The 16,095-nt window shown below is 34.7% G+C and overlaps 2 protein-coding genes across 4 annotated transcripts; both read right to left on the reverse strand.

Moving 5' to 3' along the window:
* Positions 1-551: 551 nt before the first annotated feature.
* Positions 552-8,245, reverse strand: LOC145570151 (developmentally-regulated G-protein 2). Of its 2 annotated transcripts, none has more exons than XM_081629161.1 (12): positions 8,093-8,245; positions 7,389-7,468; positions 6,944-7,011; positions 5,913-5,989; positions 5,517-5,697; positions 5,298-5,354; positions 4,992-5,066; positions 4,272-4,391; positions 2,010-2,180; positions 1,395-1,508; positions 1,075-1,245; positions 552-881 (listed from the first exon to the last, which is right to left on the reverse strand). In XM_081629161.1, exons 2-12 carry the CDS (start codon positions 7,456-7,458, stop codon positions 786-788), a joined length of 1,200 nt encoding a protein of 399 aa, XP_081485287.1. In that variant the 5' UTR covers positions 7,459-7,468; positions 8,093-8,245; the 3' UTR covers positions 552-785. The 2 variants fall into 2 exon arrangements, with proteins under 2 accessions (XP_081485287.1, XP_081485288.1); XM_081629162.1 differs by having other exon boundaries at positions 7,389-7,463; positions 8,093-8,237.
* Positions 8,246-8,823: 578 nt separating this feature from the next.
* LOC145570149 (uncharacterized) lies at positions 8,824-15,874 on the reverse strand. Of its 2 annotated transcripts, none has more exons than XM_081629159.1 (8): positions 15,588-15,874; positions 14,221-14,404; positions 13,852-13,901; positions 11,620-12,396; positions 10,972-11,103; positions 9,906-10,223; positions 9,733-9,789; positions 8,824-9,625 (listed from the first exon to the last, which is right to left on the reverse strand). In XM_081629159.1, the coding sequence occupies exons 1-8, from the start codon at positions 15,714-15,716 to the stop codon at positions 9,464-9,466; spliced, it is 1,809 nt and encodes a 602-aa protein (XP_081485285.1). In that variant the 5' UTR covers positions 15,717-15,874; the 3' UTR covers positions 8,824-9,463. The 2 variants fall into 2 exon arrangements, with proteins under 2 accessions (XP_081485285.1, XP_081485284.1); XM_081629158.1 differs by having other exon boundaries at positions 13,852-13,910; positions 15,588-15,863.
* Between the last annotated feature and the right edge of the window lie 221 nt (positions 15,875-16,095).

Raw genomic sequence — 16,095 nt, forward strand, 5'->3', positions numbered from 1 at the left:
GCTGTTAATTTTTCAAATCATATATGTAGCATTTTCAAAGAGTGCAACTCTGTATGAGCCAAAATATCATGCGTAACCCTGTTGGTACTTTTGTTGCGTGAGGTGGTGGAACTTAAATCATCAAACTACTATTCCCGTTCGAGTGGCAAGCGAACTTTATTTGTGATAAGAAGTATACTTCATTTTGTGTTACTTCTAGTATATCATTTCTTGTGATATATAATCTTATTTGTTATAAGAAATATACTTCATCTTGTGTTAATTTTATGATATAAACGTCTTACACTTGCATATTGATGCGTGCTTTTACATGTGCAAATGACCACATTAGGGAGTGTGCTGCTATATTGCTATGTAAATGTAACATATGCTATTCATAGTAATTTCAGAGTAGCGTATTATTATCAACATTGTATAAAATGTCAATTTACATAACCAGAAGCCGACTAACTATAGCTTATAATCTGAAAAGTAGAGTAAAAGCCACAAACAATGCTATAGCAAGTATTTAGGAATAGAGGAAATTACTTCCGAGTAAAACGCATGCAAAATGAAAGCTACAGAAAATTCTTTTCAAATAACTATAAATGTAAGTCATAAAGTTACAACAAATGAAACTGTAAGACATAATCAAATACTAACTGATGCGGACAAAAATGGGTATAACCCAGTTGACTGAAGACTTAGAAGAGGATCTTTAAAATACCTCTTTTCGACCATGAAAAAGACGTTACAACCTGATGGACTCAAAACACAACATCATCCACCATTCCACCCCACGAGTCCTACTGTTTCAGTGGTGCCTTCTTTTCTCTGTCCGCTATTCTGGCAGGGGCATTTGAGTGTGATTTGAACCGCCCTCTCCCTCCTTCGTCTTTCTCCTGCAGAACACAGTTTATGCATCATTGGTCAGACTATCTTGTCGGAAGGAACAAAGGACATACAACACAAGTACTGAATGTTGCATTAAGCATAAGTTTTTAACTTCCAATGATTCAAAAATTCATATAGTACACAAGGTAAATGAAGCGTTCACAAAATAGCAGTAATGATTTAAGAAACAGCGAAACCCACCTTCTTTTTAACAATTTGGACCACGTCCTCATCTTGAAGGGCATGTGAGAGTCCACAGTGCTGAGGATAATGCCTTGCACTCGTACCCCAGACAAGCGCATACTTTAAATCCTTCACTAGCGTTCTGTGTATATGATTACAAAAATCTTCGACTGTGCAACCACCTCGATCCTAGACAGAACAACAAAGATATAAACATGACAGGAGAGTTGGAAGCAAATCTGATACATAAATAGCTCTAACAAGAATCTATTATTGAATACCCTGGACTCCTGGAGAGAGTGAGAGAACAGAACATAATATGATTCAAAATGACATACCGCAGAAAGTACCACAGGCTCAGAAAAATCTGGCTGCTGTCCTTGAGGCTTTGTATAAGCTCTAACTAGTCCCATCTCCTCCCACATTCTTGCCAGTAATCTGTCTAGATTAAGCTGTTCAAACATAAATTGAATACCAGGACAATTATCAGAAGATGTACACACTATTTGCAGAAGAATCATGATAATTTAGATCCAACATGTAAACAAAAACAAAAAACACTATAGTCGAGTTAGTTTTTTTGTGGACAAATAGAAACAGTATAGTCCAATAAAAATGTATCAAGCAAAACTAAAAAGGAGCACAATCAGTATGCAATTGTTTTCTAGTGTTATTTAAGTTTAAACACAAGATGGACATTATTCTTCTATTTCTTTACTAAAATGCAGACATGGGAAGGACATATTAGAGCAATATAATGTCTTTAGAACATTAACATATAAAGACTGTCGGTGCATCAACATTCCAGCTATGAAATACTTCATAAGAGTGTTTTGATCCTAGTCTGCTGCTTTACAGTCTAATATTTCACCAACTTTTTTTAATCATACAATGACTAGATTAGTAGCAAACTGTCATAGCTATAATTAAATTAGCCAATGCCAAAAAGGTACCTTCAGGTTGGCACTAATGACAATAGAGTTCGGCAATCTTGCTAGCCTGTCAACATCATCAATACCAACAACATCTATCTTGTTGTACACGTACACACATTTAATGTATTTACGATTCCCTTCAATCACATCAATCAGATCGTCAACAGTGGCATCCTCACGGAATAATACCTGCAACCAGAGGAAACAAAACACCGTTAATAGGACGTTAAACCCTTCATTTTACTCCATATATAGTTAAATTCAAGCAGGTTTTAGCATCAAAGCCATGAAATTTGCTAAGATTAAATATGATGCATCAACTCCTATGGTCCAAATGAATCTTCTATAAGAAAATAGGTTATCAATTATTATAGTTTAGGTTAAGTTATGGATTGCAAGTTTGCAACATACTAGTTTTATATTATGAATATACGAGTCAATGTCATCACCTTAATGAACTGAAGTCAAGGATGCGATCAAGCCAATTGTATAATTATAGGATATCTAAATTCAAGAACCATAGTAGTCCTTCTTCCAGAAACATTTGAGGGACAAGATGTTGACCAAATTACTCAACAAACATACACAGAGTTTCTGAGAATTTTATTATATATTGACATAAACTTAAATTGATCACCAAGAAATATTTTAGAAACTAGCCTAGCCAATCAACTAGGGTGGCTGTCAAAAAGACTGGAAATGGGATTTAATCATTCACCAAAGACTAATGAATTTGCCCCATTGTCACGTAGTTATATGGTGGTACTGGAACTAAACACTGATGTACCCCTAAAGCAAGCTTCATCTAAGCCTCTGAATACATTCTGAAGCAACCTATTTGTACCCTATCTGATTGGCAAGAAATTAGACATATGGCTGAACATGTAATCACACAAAGTCACAGAGACATATACCAAATTGATCTTTCACAAAGGCAAAACTGCAGAAACAAGATTTGCAGCAATGGGCTATGCAACAAGCTGCTTGGCCCTATGCATATCACACCCCTACTTGCCTCCATTTCCCATATATAAATCATAACCCAAGCCTAAAGCTCGCCTTAACCAAGAAATCACCTCTAAGCAACTAAAATTCCTCCAATTGAGAGATAGATCTTTTTTTTGACCCATTGAAAACAATTCCACATGAAAATTAAAACAAATCTTCACCAATTGAAACCTAGGTTTGAAAACGGATGCTCCTGGCCTCCTAATTCCCACATCACAAAGCTTGGATAGATTTAATCCCACTTACAATGTACAAACCGCCTTAGACCACAAAAATCCAGAGAAAGATACCCTTCTTTATCTTATCCCTTTTACATAAGCCCTCCAAACAAAACAATGTTCATATCTCCTTGTAAATAGAAATGAAAAGGAGACAAGGGAGTAAAAAGGATAGAAGACAAGAACACCTCCAGCACTCCATTATTCTCTTCCCAGTGCCAGTATTTGAAAAGGTGCAGGTGTTAGGGGTCATGCGCCTTTTGTGGTCTAGGCTAAGCGATTTTGGTACCCCAAGGCACATTGAGGCGCACCTCCGAGGCACACAACAGTTTTCTCAGAATTTTTTTTGTATTGTTTAATAAATGCGCCTTAGGAAATCAGAAAAGCCTTGGTGTGCCTTGAGCTTTTTATATGAAGTACACTGCCCAGCGCTTAATTGTCTCTTGAGTTTTAAGAGTCCAAAAGAAAGAAGAAAAGAAATTTCTCCACATCATTAAGGCTTCAACAACATTGGGCCACGAGTTTCAACCTAAAGGTGGCTGAACTAGACAAGATCTCAATCCTCTCAGAGAGAGAGAGGAGGGGGGAGGGATCCTTGGGCCCCCTCCCATCCTTCCCTGATCCTTTTTTACTCTTCATAAAAAGATACAAAATACTAAGGTGGGGACCTTATATGACATGTCCATTTCAGCCAAAAAGGTAAATGAAAAATAGAATTTAAAAGCTGGTCACAAGCAATAACAAATATATATTAACAAATACCCAAGCAAAGGAAGTTTAAACAATGTAATCATATAAATAAAAATTTAAAAAATAATTTTTTTTTTAAAAAAAAAGGAATTAAAAACAATGCATTGCAAAATGTCAACTGGTACATCTTCATTTCTTACAAACAGTATAATACTGTAGTGCAGAAGGGAGATCACGATTCAAACCAAGAAGACAGACAAAAGGACCAATTTCTTTTCATTAATTTAAACTTAAATTCAGCACAAGAACAAAAGAAAATATACATATCACCTTTCGGAGCTTATTACAGAGTTGAAGCTAATACCTCTGCATTGTGAATCTTATACTCATGAAGAATTTGGTAGCAAAGCTTCTCATCCACATGTGTCAACGGCATTGTACTGTTGAAAGAAATGCCCCCGGTCTTCTTCTTCTTAAAGTAGATCTATTAAATAGCACATAGTGAGAACCAAAAGCAATAGAAACTAATATGAAGAAGCATTAATTCACAAGTGGGAGGCATCTATTAAACAAATTTTCCAAATAAGTGGGAAACATTATATCCAAAGATACATTGGAAAGAAAATGAAGACTGGATTCATCAGGGAGAGGTAAGAACGGAGATTGGAAGAACTTTTTTTCCTTTTCTACAAAATTCTACACCATAAACCAAGTGCCTATAAAGCATATTAAATCAAGAAGTAGACAAGAAAGTTTAAAAGAATCTGAGCAAGTGTATATAATGGAAGTTTCAGGATTATATTCATCATTCCATCTTGTGACTCAACAAGACTGCAAACACTCAACAAAGATTTTTACTTTCACAAATAACAACATAAGTAGGTGAGCTGGAAGGGTAGCTAGTAAAGGATGGGAGCAAAATAGCAAATTAAAGATAGCTAGGCAACAGATAATCCTAAAAAAGGTGACAGCGATAATGTAAGTGATTATCACAAAGTAAAAGTTTTCAATAGTATGCATAGTAATCCATATATAAAAACCACAAAAACATCACTTAGATTTGCTTTATCAAATAAAAACTTACATGTGGTGGTCTTTTGTTGAGACGTAATCCCACAGCTTCCAGTTCTCTAGTCAATATTTGCCGATGTCCCTCACTCTAAAGCATTTCCCAAACAGTCAACAACAAATGAATCAGCAAAACCAAAGGAAGTGGACCTAATTTGCAAATAAAACCACTGAAAGACAATTACGCAATTTTTTAGAATACTAGATAAATAACATGCCTAATTGAATAGTTTCTCTAGCTAGCTACCTCCCAATAAAATTTGCATTGATGTAAATGAAATAGACAAGGAATTGTTTGCATATCAAGATAAATATTACTTACTTTCGAGGCATCTAGAACCATTAGTACAAGATCTGATGATTTGGCCACAGCAATAACCTGATAGAGATATATAATGTAATCAGAAATTCTAAGATATGCGTAAACATAGGTCCAAATTAGAATTTCAGAATAGGAACACCTCATTTATGATAATTATCAGCAGAACCAACTAATGATCAAAAATCACAAATCACATTCTTAAGCAGTGGCATAATTTACCTGCCTTCCACGCCCCTTCCCCTCAGAAGCTCCCTCAATAATTCCAGGAAGATCAAGCAGTTGAATCTTTGTATCATTATAGTGTATAATTCCCGGGATACAGGTAAGTGTGGTAAACTCATATGAGGCAGCTTCTGAATGAGTTCCAGTAAGTGTGGTTAGGAGTGTTGACTTACCCACACTGCAGCAAGAGCATATAATGAGCATTATACCAGCATAAAGTGTAACTTTATAAAAGAATATACAATTTACCACTACCGACAAATTTGGTTGTCAAATTGTTTAAGAGAAGTTGCATATTGTTAAAGAGAAACTACAAGCCGTAAGAAAATTAACAGCCAACAGATAGGAAATAACAATTAAAACCAACAGCAAAATTTAGGGAAGATAGAAAACCTTGGAAATCCAATAAGTGCAACACGTCCATGCCCAAACTTCGTGACTTCAAAACCATCTCCTCCTCCACTAGAACCCTGATAGAGAGTTCAAATAACAATTAAGACCAATTCTATAGCAGGCAATCAGGACACTACAGAACCAATGAAGACGAGAGATGACTTGTATAGAAGAATCTATAAACTGCAACAGTAACATTCCAGGAAAGACAACAAGCAGTGAAACAACCTTAGACAAACAGTTCCATTCCAGAGTACACCTCACCTAAAATGAAATTCTACCAATATACAAGCAAATTTGTCAATTGTACCAATATACAAACAAAATTTTCAATTCTACCAAAATACAAACAAATTTGTTCAGCAAATGTTTACAATAGCCATACATAAAGGCACGACAATTACATCTTTCCCTTTAATATGAATAGAGACATAAATTTGTTTCAGGTACAAGCAAAGTCATACATGACAAGAAAATCTGCCACCCAAAAAGCATCTCCAATAGCAACTTAGAACATATTGCAGCCTGCTTTGGCACATCAATAATTTAAGCTATATACTTTATAGCGGCTAAGTATTCCAATGGCTAGCTACACAGTGTAGCTTTCCAATAAAATAAAACATATAAAAACACACGTTAAATTTTAAGTGGAACTTGCTTTTCTTTTCTTCAATCAACCTTGTAGTCTTCAATCAAGCTTGTAGCATGAGATACAGCAGCTTGTAAGCTACAATACTTATTTTGGTCCCCAATGGTACGCTTGAAGCTACACGATTTATTTTAGTTGCGAGCAGGTCCTTATTATTAACCATGTGAGTTGCTCTTATAATCAAGGAGCTTTGTAGGATTTAGTGATGAATTCATCCTCATAGAATAAATAAAGCAAATTAAATATAAATGACACCAATCTCCTTAAAAGTTCAAATATGCTTGCAAAATTTGGTAAGATTGGTAATGAAAAGACAATTGTACAAGATATCTAGGATCAATCAAGTATCAGAAAAGGAAGAACTTCTCAAGAAATTACATACTTTAGGAGGCTCTAATAGCTGTGTCCTGAGCTTTGCTATCTTTGCTTTCAATTGACCCAGATGATACTCTGAAAAAGACACATAAAAAATGCTCTTAGTACAACGAACACCACAAATGATTGACATATCTGAACAAATTAGTTAACCTATTCAATAGTCCTCTTCAAGAAATCAACTCCAACTTCCCTAGAGCCTTATCAGGAAACTATGCCGAAGTATTCAGGACAGAAAAATGGAATTTGCCAAGCAACATTGCACAATGAAAGGCAACATAAAATTCATTTACACTTAGCACTTAGGCAATTAGTTCATCTGTTTTCCATGTATGGACTCGTGACTAGTTACCCAATATACTTGGAAGTGGGAAAAAAACCATTAAATGCAATGCATGTCATCTACTTCAAGTCTTCAATCTATAATCCCTCTCAAAACTTATAACACACACCTGTAGCCTTGTTCTTCTGTGTCCGAGCCATCTCGGCTTCGATTTCTTTAATCCTTTCAATGATCCCCATGGTTCCTGAACTTCAATCATTGATAAGAACAGGAAAAAATAAATTAATTAACTAAACCGGCATCACAACAATCGAATTCCGCCTAAAACCACGGGTGTTCAGCAATCAGTATAACCATTTTCTTTTTCAAATGTAAAAGCATAAAAGCACAATTAAAATCATGACTTTATGAGTGATCAATTCATCTAGCTAAATTAAGAAAATTGACATAATCCATTGAAAATCACTACACACGGTGCAAAATATAACATAAGCTCCCAAAATCTTTCATAAGAGATATGAAATATTAAAACTTTATATAATTTAACCCATAAAAATTATAACAAGCATCAAAATCACCATCTATACAAGTAAACAGATAATAAAAGTAAACAATGACAAAAATCCAAATTGTGGGTAACCAAAAAGAAGAAATCTTTGTTCTAACACTGATTAAGAAGTGAATAACACTAATCATAAATCATCAAACGAATAATACAATTCTCAAATTTTTAGGGCAGACCAAAATTACAAAATTTTCCATGAGCTATATAATTTGCAATAATCGATGATGCTCAAATTAAATTAAAAAAAAAAAAGATGAAGAATTTTTCATGAAATCGTAAAACGAACAAAGAGAGAGAAAAAGAGAAACCTGATGAGCTTGAATTGAATCGAATTGCAGAAGTGATGAGAGTGTCGGATGAAGATGTGAGGAATCAAAGGTAGTTCTAGGGTTTACCAGAATTATGTCCTCACCTTTTTTCCTCACAACTCAAAGTAACATTGGTAAAATTTCAGTGAAAGGCAAAAAAAAGGGAGGGGAAGAGAAAATTGTTTGTTTGTTTGTTTTTATTTATTTATTTATTTTTCTTATTATATCGATTTTCTAATGAAATTACTAGAGTAGTTTTTTTTTTTTTTTCTTATTGTTATGTGACTTATATGTTTCAGTGTTTAGAAACAAATTCAATAGTTTTGTTGTGTTAGGAAATAACTTTGATGTGGAATGATATCTAAACCGTTACACGAGTCAGTTTACAATTTTACAAACTTATACGAATATTTCAATATTTGTTTATCAATATGAAAATGTAATTTTAGAAAGTCAAAGCTTCAATAAAAGAAAACTTTGACCGTTTTTATGATGACTTTTTTTTCTTTAACTTTATTTACTCTACTTAAAAAAAGAATTATGTAAGCTTCTTTGAATTTACTATGTCTTTCTAGTTCCAAATTATTTAAGATAGTCATTCCTTGCCATTCTGATTAACTTTCTCTCCCTTTCATTCGATTTTGTACCTTTTTTTTATCACTATAGCTATTATTGGTAAATTAGTTAATATTTTTATTTATACATAGTAATTAAAATAATTAGCCACAGTATATGACAAATGATATTTAAACAGCACATAGTCTATATCAATCAGTGGCATGCTCAATTCAAACAAAGCACCAATTGCATAATGCTCCCGGCTTCCCGAGAGTAATACACTAATACATAAAGGTCTGACATAGAATGCACATCATTTAAGCATAACTGCATAAGAAGCTTAACTGAAGATCGAACTCATACTAAATTGGCAGGTATACTCTAACGACAACATTCAGCCCACAGATCACACCATGAGACTAGCCCCTCGAAATCTGAGAGGCAGCTATGTGATCCGTCCACGGGTTTTACCATGTACCGGTATCCCTCTTTACAAGTGTTTGATTCTGAACAGCTATTGTGATCATCAATATTCAATAATATACAAGCTTCTGGACAAATATACCAAACTATTGAACCATCTCTCAAAATAAGCTACATTTCTTTCCCTTCTACTCAAAAACATGGAGCTGAAAGTACAGTAGATAACTCAAGGATGAAGACCTTGAACTAGCATACATCGCAAAAGTTGTCATTTTACTGACATTCGGGTATCTAATACAGAAACTGCAAGGCAGTTGCAGGGTGAGCACTCAGCACCATTATTTTTCTCTATTTATAAAACCTAGGTGGTGAAAGTATTTACAAACGATGTCACAAGTATCCTGATTTATTTTCATTTACACTTGACCCACTATTTTTGTTGCTACCGGCTTTCAAGACATGGGGGGCCTGACCATTGAGTTCTGCAAGCTCCCGCACTTTCAGCAGAATTGTTGCAGGAATTGGTAACGGTGCATTCTTACGAGGATTCACCTGCAGCAATTAGTACAATTCAGCTAAGTTTAATTTCACGACTAAGCTTTATTCATTATCTAGCAATGGTAGGTAACCATCTCTAAATTAAAAATAAAATTGCTTACCCCTTTATCTGCTTGAGAATTAGCAAAACTAGCCTTCAAAAGGTTTCTCCACTTATCCTGCAAAAGATTAACTCTAGTCTTTTAGCAAAGATCTACTGTTGAGTTTCATTGCAAACCCACAATATGTAGTTTTGTACTTTGAGCCCATGAATGCAATAAATACAGTTCCATACCTTCAGGTCAACAGAGGTGCGATGGGCATACGATGAAAAAGAAAGCCTTTTAATTTCAGACCAACGTCCAGCTCCAAACATAGCAACACCATCAACAAGCTTTGTAACTTCAGTTAAACTCCAAGCGCGATGGTGCTTTCTTCTCACTCCACCTTTTACAGTGGGAACAGTAGCTACATGATCATCAGAGTTGTTGCCGGATGCATTCTCTAGTTGAGTACTATCCATTGAATCCACACTTTTTGGCTCCCTAGCTTGAGAAATTGTATCTGACATACTAGTCAAGCATCGTTTATCTCTCTCTTCTTCTGAGGCAATCTGCAAAGAAGCATCCACAGGGAATGACCATATTTCACATATTTTTGCAATAAAGGTGTTTCAAATGCAGACCTGAATAATATCAATCCAGTTCATTCAAGGGTCACCAAACTATCTATGCACCCTAATTCACTGAAAAAGTAGATTGATCAAACATTTTATAGATTAAAGGTCTGAAGAAAACATTCTCTATGATTTTCAAAAAGAAAAACTGCCCAAACCCCTGCTCTGGGAATGAGCTGCTCTAAATACATTGAGGTAACGTTGATGATAAAAAAATATTCAACACCCATGCTAATTATGATTGTAACACATATGAAATGACAAAGTTCCATTTATGTTCCTTATCCTCTAATCCAGTTATGTATAGATTCAGGTTTTATGGCAGTTCCTGTTGGCCAAAACTTCCTCTGTTTCCATGATATTGCAACATGACAGTATTGCACAGATTTTAAGATGAGGAGAGAAATAAGAGTGAAATAAAGATAGAGACCCGTGTGCTGAGAGATAAAGAGAAACCATGTAAAAATTAGGAGATTTTCACTATTTGTAAAGCTTTTTCAAATGGTAGTTTCAATATTAGGGGAATGGAGGAAACGTTTCAGGTTATTTGTTCCGTTTATTCAACATGGTATTAAACCATAACACAGTTACCACCACAGAAAATATGCATCACAAGAAAGGGAGAAAAGAACAGTAGAGTTTTTATATTGATATGTTATATCTCACATAATTAATGTTTGCTTACCGGCTCTTCAAATGGAAAAAGCTTAGTCTCAACAAGTTTAGCCCTGCTATGATAATCAGGCTGCGGCTTACTCACTGCAGCAGAACTCTCAACAGTTTTCCTATTCAACGCACCATCACTTGAATTGAACTTCTGCGAGACAGCACCGTATAGATTATGAGACACAGATGATAAAAAGAGACAGATGTATGACAAGCAGTTCAAACCTGTATTCACTATCAAATTTTAATACCAAGAACACTGTTACACAAGAAATGTGCACCCCTATCATCCTATGCGAGCTCAATTTTCTAGTCCAAGAAATTAATTTTACACAAAAAAAAAAAAAAAAAAAAAAAAAAAAAAAAAAAAAAAATACACCCACAAAGATAAACATGCATCCATGCAAACATTACTAATACCAGTAATGTAATATATCAGAAGTAGAGTCAGAGACTGGTATTGTGGACAACCTGTAAGAGAAAACACAGCAGTACCAAGTAATCTAAGACAGGATATCAATACACTGGCGTTAAAAAGAATTCCCCGATCACTCTGCTGAAGTAATATAGTCCTACATTAGAATTGTAAGCAGTTCTAATCTGACATGTAATTCAAACCTAAATGAAAAATGCAAGCTCAATGTTCTACTTTGAAACTATTTCGTACCGTAAGAGCCATTATACTTTTTCTGGGACGGCATCTCCGAATCCGAGAGACGTATGGGACCTGAACACCAGATCCTCCAATGGAATCAGGTCTAGTGATAAAATCACCTGAATGAACACCCCATGCAGGTTTGACTGCTTCCTTGCAAGAAGCTTTATCCTGTCCAAAATGCTTGGATGGAGAGATGGACTTTCCACCAAAGTCTTTTTCTGTATCAGATGATTCTTCTATGTATCGCTTTGTAGGTTTCCTGGCCCGTTTTGCAGCTCTGTGATCAAGATGGTCATCACTTCTACAACCAGATTCAGTAAAAGAATTACCCAATTCAACATCTAAGGTATCCTCCCTTACATTTGGAGCAACTAACACTGGCTCATCATTTCCAGCACTACAGACCTTTCCAGCTACTGAATTTCCACAATCCATGTTTTTACCAAGTTCTTCTTTCTTCAGAAGCTTCCCATCATTGATTATAAAACTTGTCACAGTTACGTCACAAGAATTAGTCAATCCCATTGCAATTCTTCGTTTTAGCCACATCTTGTCTTTGACAGAAGTTCTGCGCCCAAATGTAGCTCTGAATGTTTCATGAAGTTCTTTAGTAGTTAATTTGTCCAAATCAATCTCACCCTTTATCAAAGAAAAGTCAGGTTTGGAACCAGAAGATCCATTTTTGTTTAGTCCATCATGAGGGCTAGAGCTTGACTCCTCACCATTGTTCACAGATCCCTCTACAAGTCTGTCTTTAGAACTTGATGCAGATTTAGGTAGAGAGTCCTGCAAGAAGTTCCAGATAGATGGATATGTAAAAAATATTTTCTCATAGATTAGAACCATGCAAACACAGCAAGCAGATGAGCTATATGCTAACTAGTTAGTAACAAAACAAAACCCACCACAGAAGCACACTAAATCATATCCCGGTTCGATTTCAATAATTTTTATTAAAACTGAAGAAAACTACAAAAACTTTCATTTGTTCCCTTTCTAATAGCACAAAAATTTAGAGATCCAAAGCAAGGTGCAGAATGAATACTGCAGATAGGTAACACATTTATCACTTCTGATTAGTTTTCAATTACAAAAGACCAAAAAAAATAAAAACTCCTTTAATTCCATTTCAAATGGCACAAAGTAATAGAGGAAACACAAAGGAGAAGGAAATAAAAAGATTATTAAAAAAAAATAAAAAAATAAAAAATAAAAAAAAGAACATATCCACGTATACTTTATACTCCATACTTTGGATGGGAAACCAACAAATCAATAATGCATGTCAACAATATGATGGTAAGAGACTGTAATTAAGCCCAGTGATTATGAATTTCATGAAGGAGAAAAGGAACTGACAGACTTCATCCGGGCCAACTGACCAAATTAATAAAATAAAATAAAAACTCCTCAAAATGCCCACTGTAATTAGTATTTGTGTGATTTAAAATTTAATTTTCCCATATTATTACATAAAACAGCAACAAAGCCTTAGTCCAAGTTTATTATATGCCCAATTGTTTTGTGTGTATCCAGTGTTTATACCAAACACCCTCATATTTTCTTCCATCTTCAGTAATAAAAGTCCATTTTTAATAGTCAACTCTTGTAGACATTGTAGTGAAGTCTAGTAACATTTCTAACTTAATTCTCAGTGGTTCTTTCTGTGATAGGGAGTATTCCTTTAGTCTTAAACAGTGTTTGGTCGATAGAATTCTCAAGGCTCAGCATAGTATTATTTTTTTAAAATAAAATAATTTTTTAAAAAAAAAAAAAAGAAGTCTACGAGTCCCTTACAGACAAAAAAAAACTTTTCTAAAATTCTTTCATTAGGTATAGTAAAACCAACATCTAGACAGCACTAACTATATCAATTCATCATTTCATCAATCCAATGAAATGAAAAAATACATCAGTCAGCAATACAAAATCTCTACATGAAATGCCACAGCCAATGAAATATCAAGGCAAGGCAGCCTAGAATAAGTCACCTAACAACTTGTTTGGTACAAGTTAAGAATTTGGATAAATGTCAATGATAGCGTTCTACCATGTAATTTCTGCCTTTTTTTCCCTAAAAAAAAATGTAATTTCTGCCTTTTGGTTCCAAACCACATCATTTTCGTTACACTTCGGGTTAGCATGATACCAAACCTCATGCTAAAATAAGAAATTCAATGCCTTTGCATTTTTTAAAGGTCGCAAATAAGGCATATTGTAACTCAACAAATAAAAGAATACCTCAGCCTGAGCTCTTAAGTTCTCTTCATCAACTTTGGTGAGCTTGATTTCTGACAAACCTAACAAATCATGATTTCGGGATCAGAAGCATAAATAATAAACATACTTCCAAATTGAACCAACCTTAATATAATATGATTATCGCTATTGGATTGGGATAGTAAATGGGGATAATGACAACCATTATTCTTGAAGATATATATTTCAAACTACAACTCAATGAGGTAGTTATTAACGACAATTCTGCATTTTAGTCGCAACAGAAATGCCAAAATAATGGCACAATAACCATAACGATTATATTGCCAAGCTGAAAACAATTAGCTAAGATTGTGACATAGCAAAAATATTAAGCGGGTAAAATCTAACCTTCATGCTTCTCTAAGTCCGGCTTCTCAAATGATTCATCTAACTCATCTTTATCTGCAATATGTGCTACTGTCTCTACAGCATCAGGTATAGAAAGCATATCACTCTTATCCAACTCCAACAGATCCTCAACCTCCATAAGCTCATCATCAGTAGCAGGAACAAACCTTCCATCAAAATCAACCTATACAGAAGAGACGAAATAAACCGGTCAACTACAGAAAGGATTGTTGCTTTAAGAAAAATAGGTTAGAGAAGAGCCAACGAATGAAGACACCAGCACACAAGCAAGTCAATATAGAGTATCAATTCAGTCAAACAGTGTTATAACTTACAGTATTCAAAAGGATTGTTAAAAATTGGATAAGAAGCATCAATCTACATACATCCCAACAATTGAACATTAACATAAGAGCCAAAACATGATAATGATCTTTGAACTTCAATAACCAAGTCAGGAAAGACAGAGGCTAATAAATTCATTGCATGCGAATATCGCTAATCATTTTGGAAACAAAGAAAGATTTTCTATCTCATACTGATTGGGAAAAAAATTCTGCATAACCTTTGAAAACACACAGTTGCATTCAGAAATGGATTGAACAGTGAAGTTAACCCTACAAACAAACGGAGGAGGATGAAAAATATACAAAGTTTTTTAGCATAAATCTATCCAGGAGAGACTTTTAACAGCTAGAACAAGGTCGAGAATTTATATTGTGTCCTGGATTTGGCAGACTTAATTACTCAAAAGAGTTTAAAAGAGGAAAGATCTGCAATTTCAAATCAGAGTTTCAGCTCAGCTGTAAGGCCTATAACCCGCTCATTCTGCAGATTTTTGAAAACCTGAGGATAGTATTAAATCCTCAAAAACATACGCCTAACCAAATAATTCCACTTGAGCATCCATGAAAGATAAGATAACATCTAATCTAACTAATAGCTACCCGTTAGAAGCTCCCAAAAGATAAACAGCAACCTCCACCTCCGCATGAAATCAATATTTAGATAATTGCCTAATCATCAGCAAGAATCTGCAGGATACTTCAAAAAGTTGATCAGCTGATACAGAGTCCGGGAATTAAATCAAAAAGTTGATCAGCTGATACAGAGTCCGGGAATTAAAGCACGACTGGCCAAGCTAAATGACAGGCAATCCTAGAGAATCAATGCTACCACAAGCACTTGGTGACACAATTGTCAGCCAGAAATGCCATCTCACAAATATTGCACTGTATTACTGACATTAAAAACTGTTATGATTTGCGTTCAGTCTTGACATTCAGTCCATTGAACAAAAAACAATTGGAAAGACAGCAATAAACAGCATATATGACTAAAAATCAGATTTGTGTTAAGACATTTACCCGAACAAGCTTATACACAATAGGATCAGCTTGTTGCTTCAATGGAGCTAAACCAGAACTAAGTTTGACAGCTGCACCATCCTCGATAACACCTTCCTCATTTCCCTTAATCCCAACAACCATTTTCATGGAAACCTCACCACAGCCAACTCAAGATAGCCTTGCTGAAACCCACACAACAGCAAACACAAAAAACCAAATTTGACATTTAAAATCAGCATCTGTTTCCTATACAAAGAACTGAATTCAACAGTAAACAACACGGAAACTGAGAAACCGTGATCAAATTGAACGAGCTCTGTATGAATTATAAGCTCATAAAATTGCAATTGCATAAATGCTAGATCAATGAGTCTATTTTGATTCACTGCATGAAGAAATGAAGCACTGATATAAAAAATAAAAAATTTAAAAAAATAAAATAAAATAAAATAAAAAAAACACACACACACACACATACACAAAACTATGGAATTCAATAAATAACAAACGTAAACACCCAAAATAA

Source organism: Chenopodium album, chromosome 12 (genome assembly GCF_948465745.1).
Source record: "Chenopodium album chromosome 12, dcCheAlbu1.1, whole genome shotgun sequence".
In the NCBI taxonomy this organism is placed as follows: domain Eukaryota; kingdom Viridiplantae; phylum Streptophyta; class Magnoliopsida; order Caryophyllales; family Amaranthaceae; genus Chenopodium; species Chenopodium album.

What these genes read in the sequence shown, in the direction of transcription:
- LOC145570149 (XM_081629158.1), bottom strand. Translation starts at nt 15,716, where the DNA reads ATGAAAATGGTTGTTGGGATTAAGGGAAATGAGGAAGGTGTTATCGAG. An exon ending in ACTTAAGAGCTCAGGCTGAG is followed by an intron (nt 12,397 to 13,851) that starts GTATTCTTTTAT and finishes AACTTCTTGCAG; the next exon opens with GACTCTCTACCTAAATCTGC. An exon ending in AAAGTATAATGGCTCTTACG is followed by an intron (nt 11,104 to 11,619) that starts GTACGAAATAGT and finishes GCTGTCTCGCAG; the next exon opens with AAGTTCAATTCAAGTGATGG.
- LOC145570151 (XM_081629161.1), bottom strand. Translation starts at nt 7,458, where the DNA reads ATGGGGATCATTGAAAGGATTAAAGAAATCGAAGCCGAGATGGCTCGG. An exon ending in AGCTATTAGAGCCTCCTAAA is followed by an intron (nt 5,990 to 6,943) that starts GTATGTAATTTC and finishes ACTCTCTATCAG; the next exon opens with GGTTCTAGTGGAGGAGGAGA. An exon ending in GCACTTATTGGATTTCCAAG is followed by an intron (nt 5,698 to 5,912) that starts GTTTTCTATCTT and finishes CTCTTGCTGCAG; the next exon opens with TGTGGGTAAGTCAACACTCC.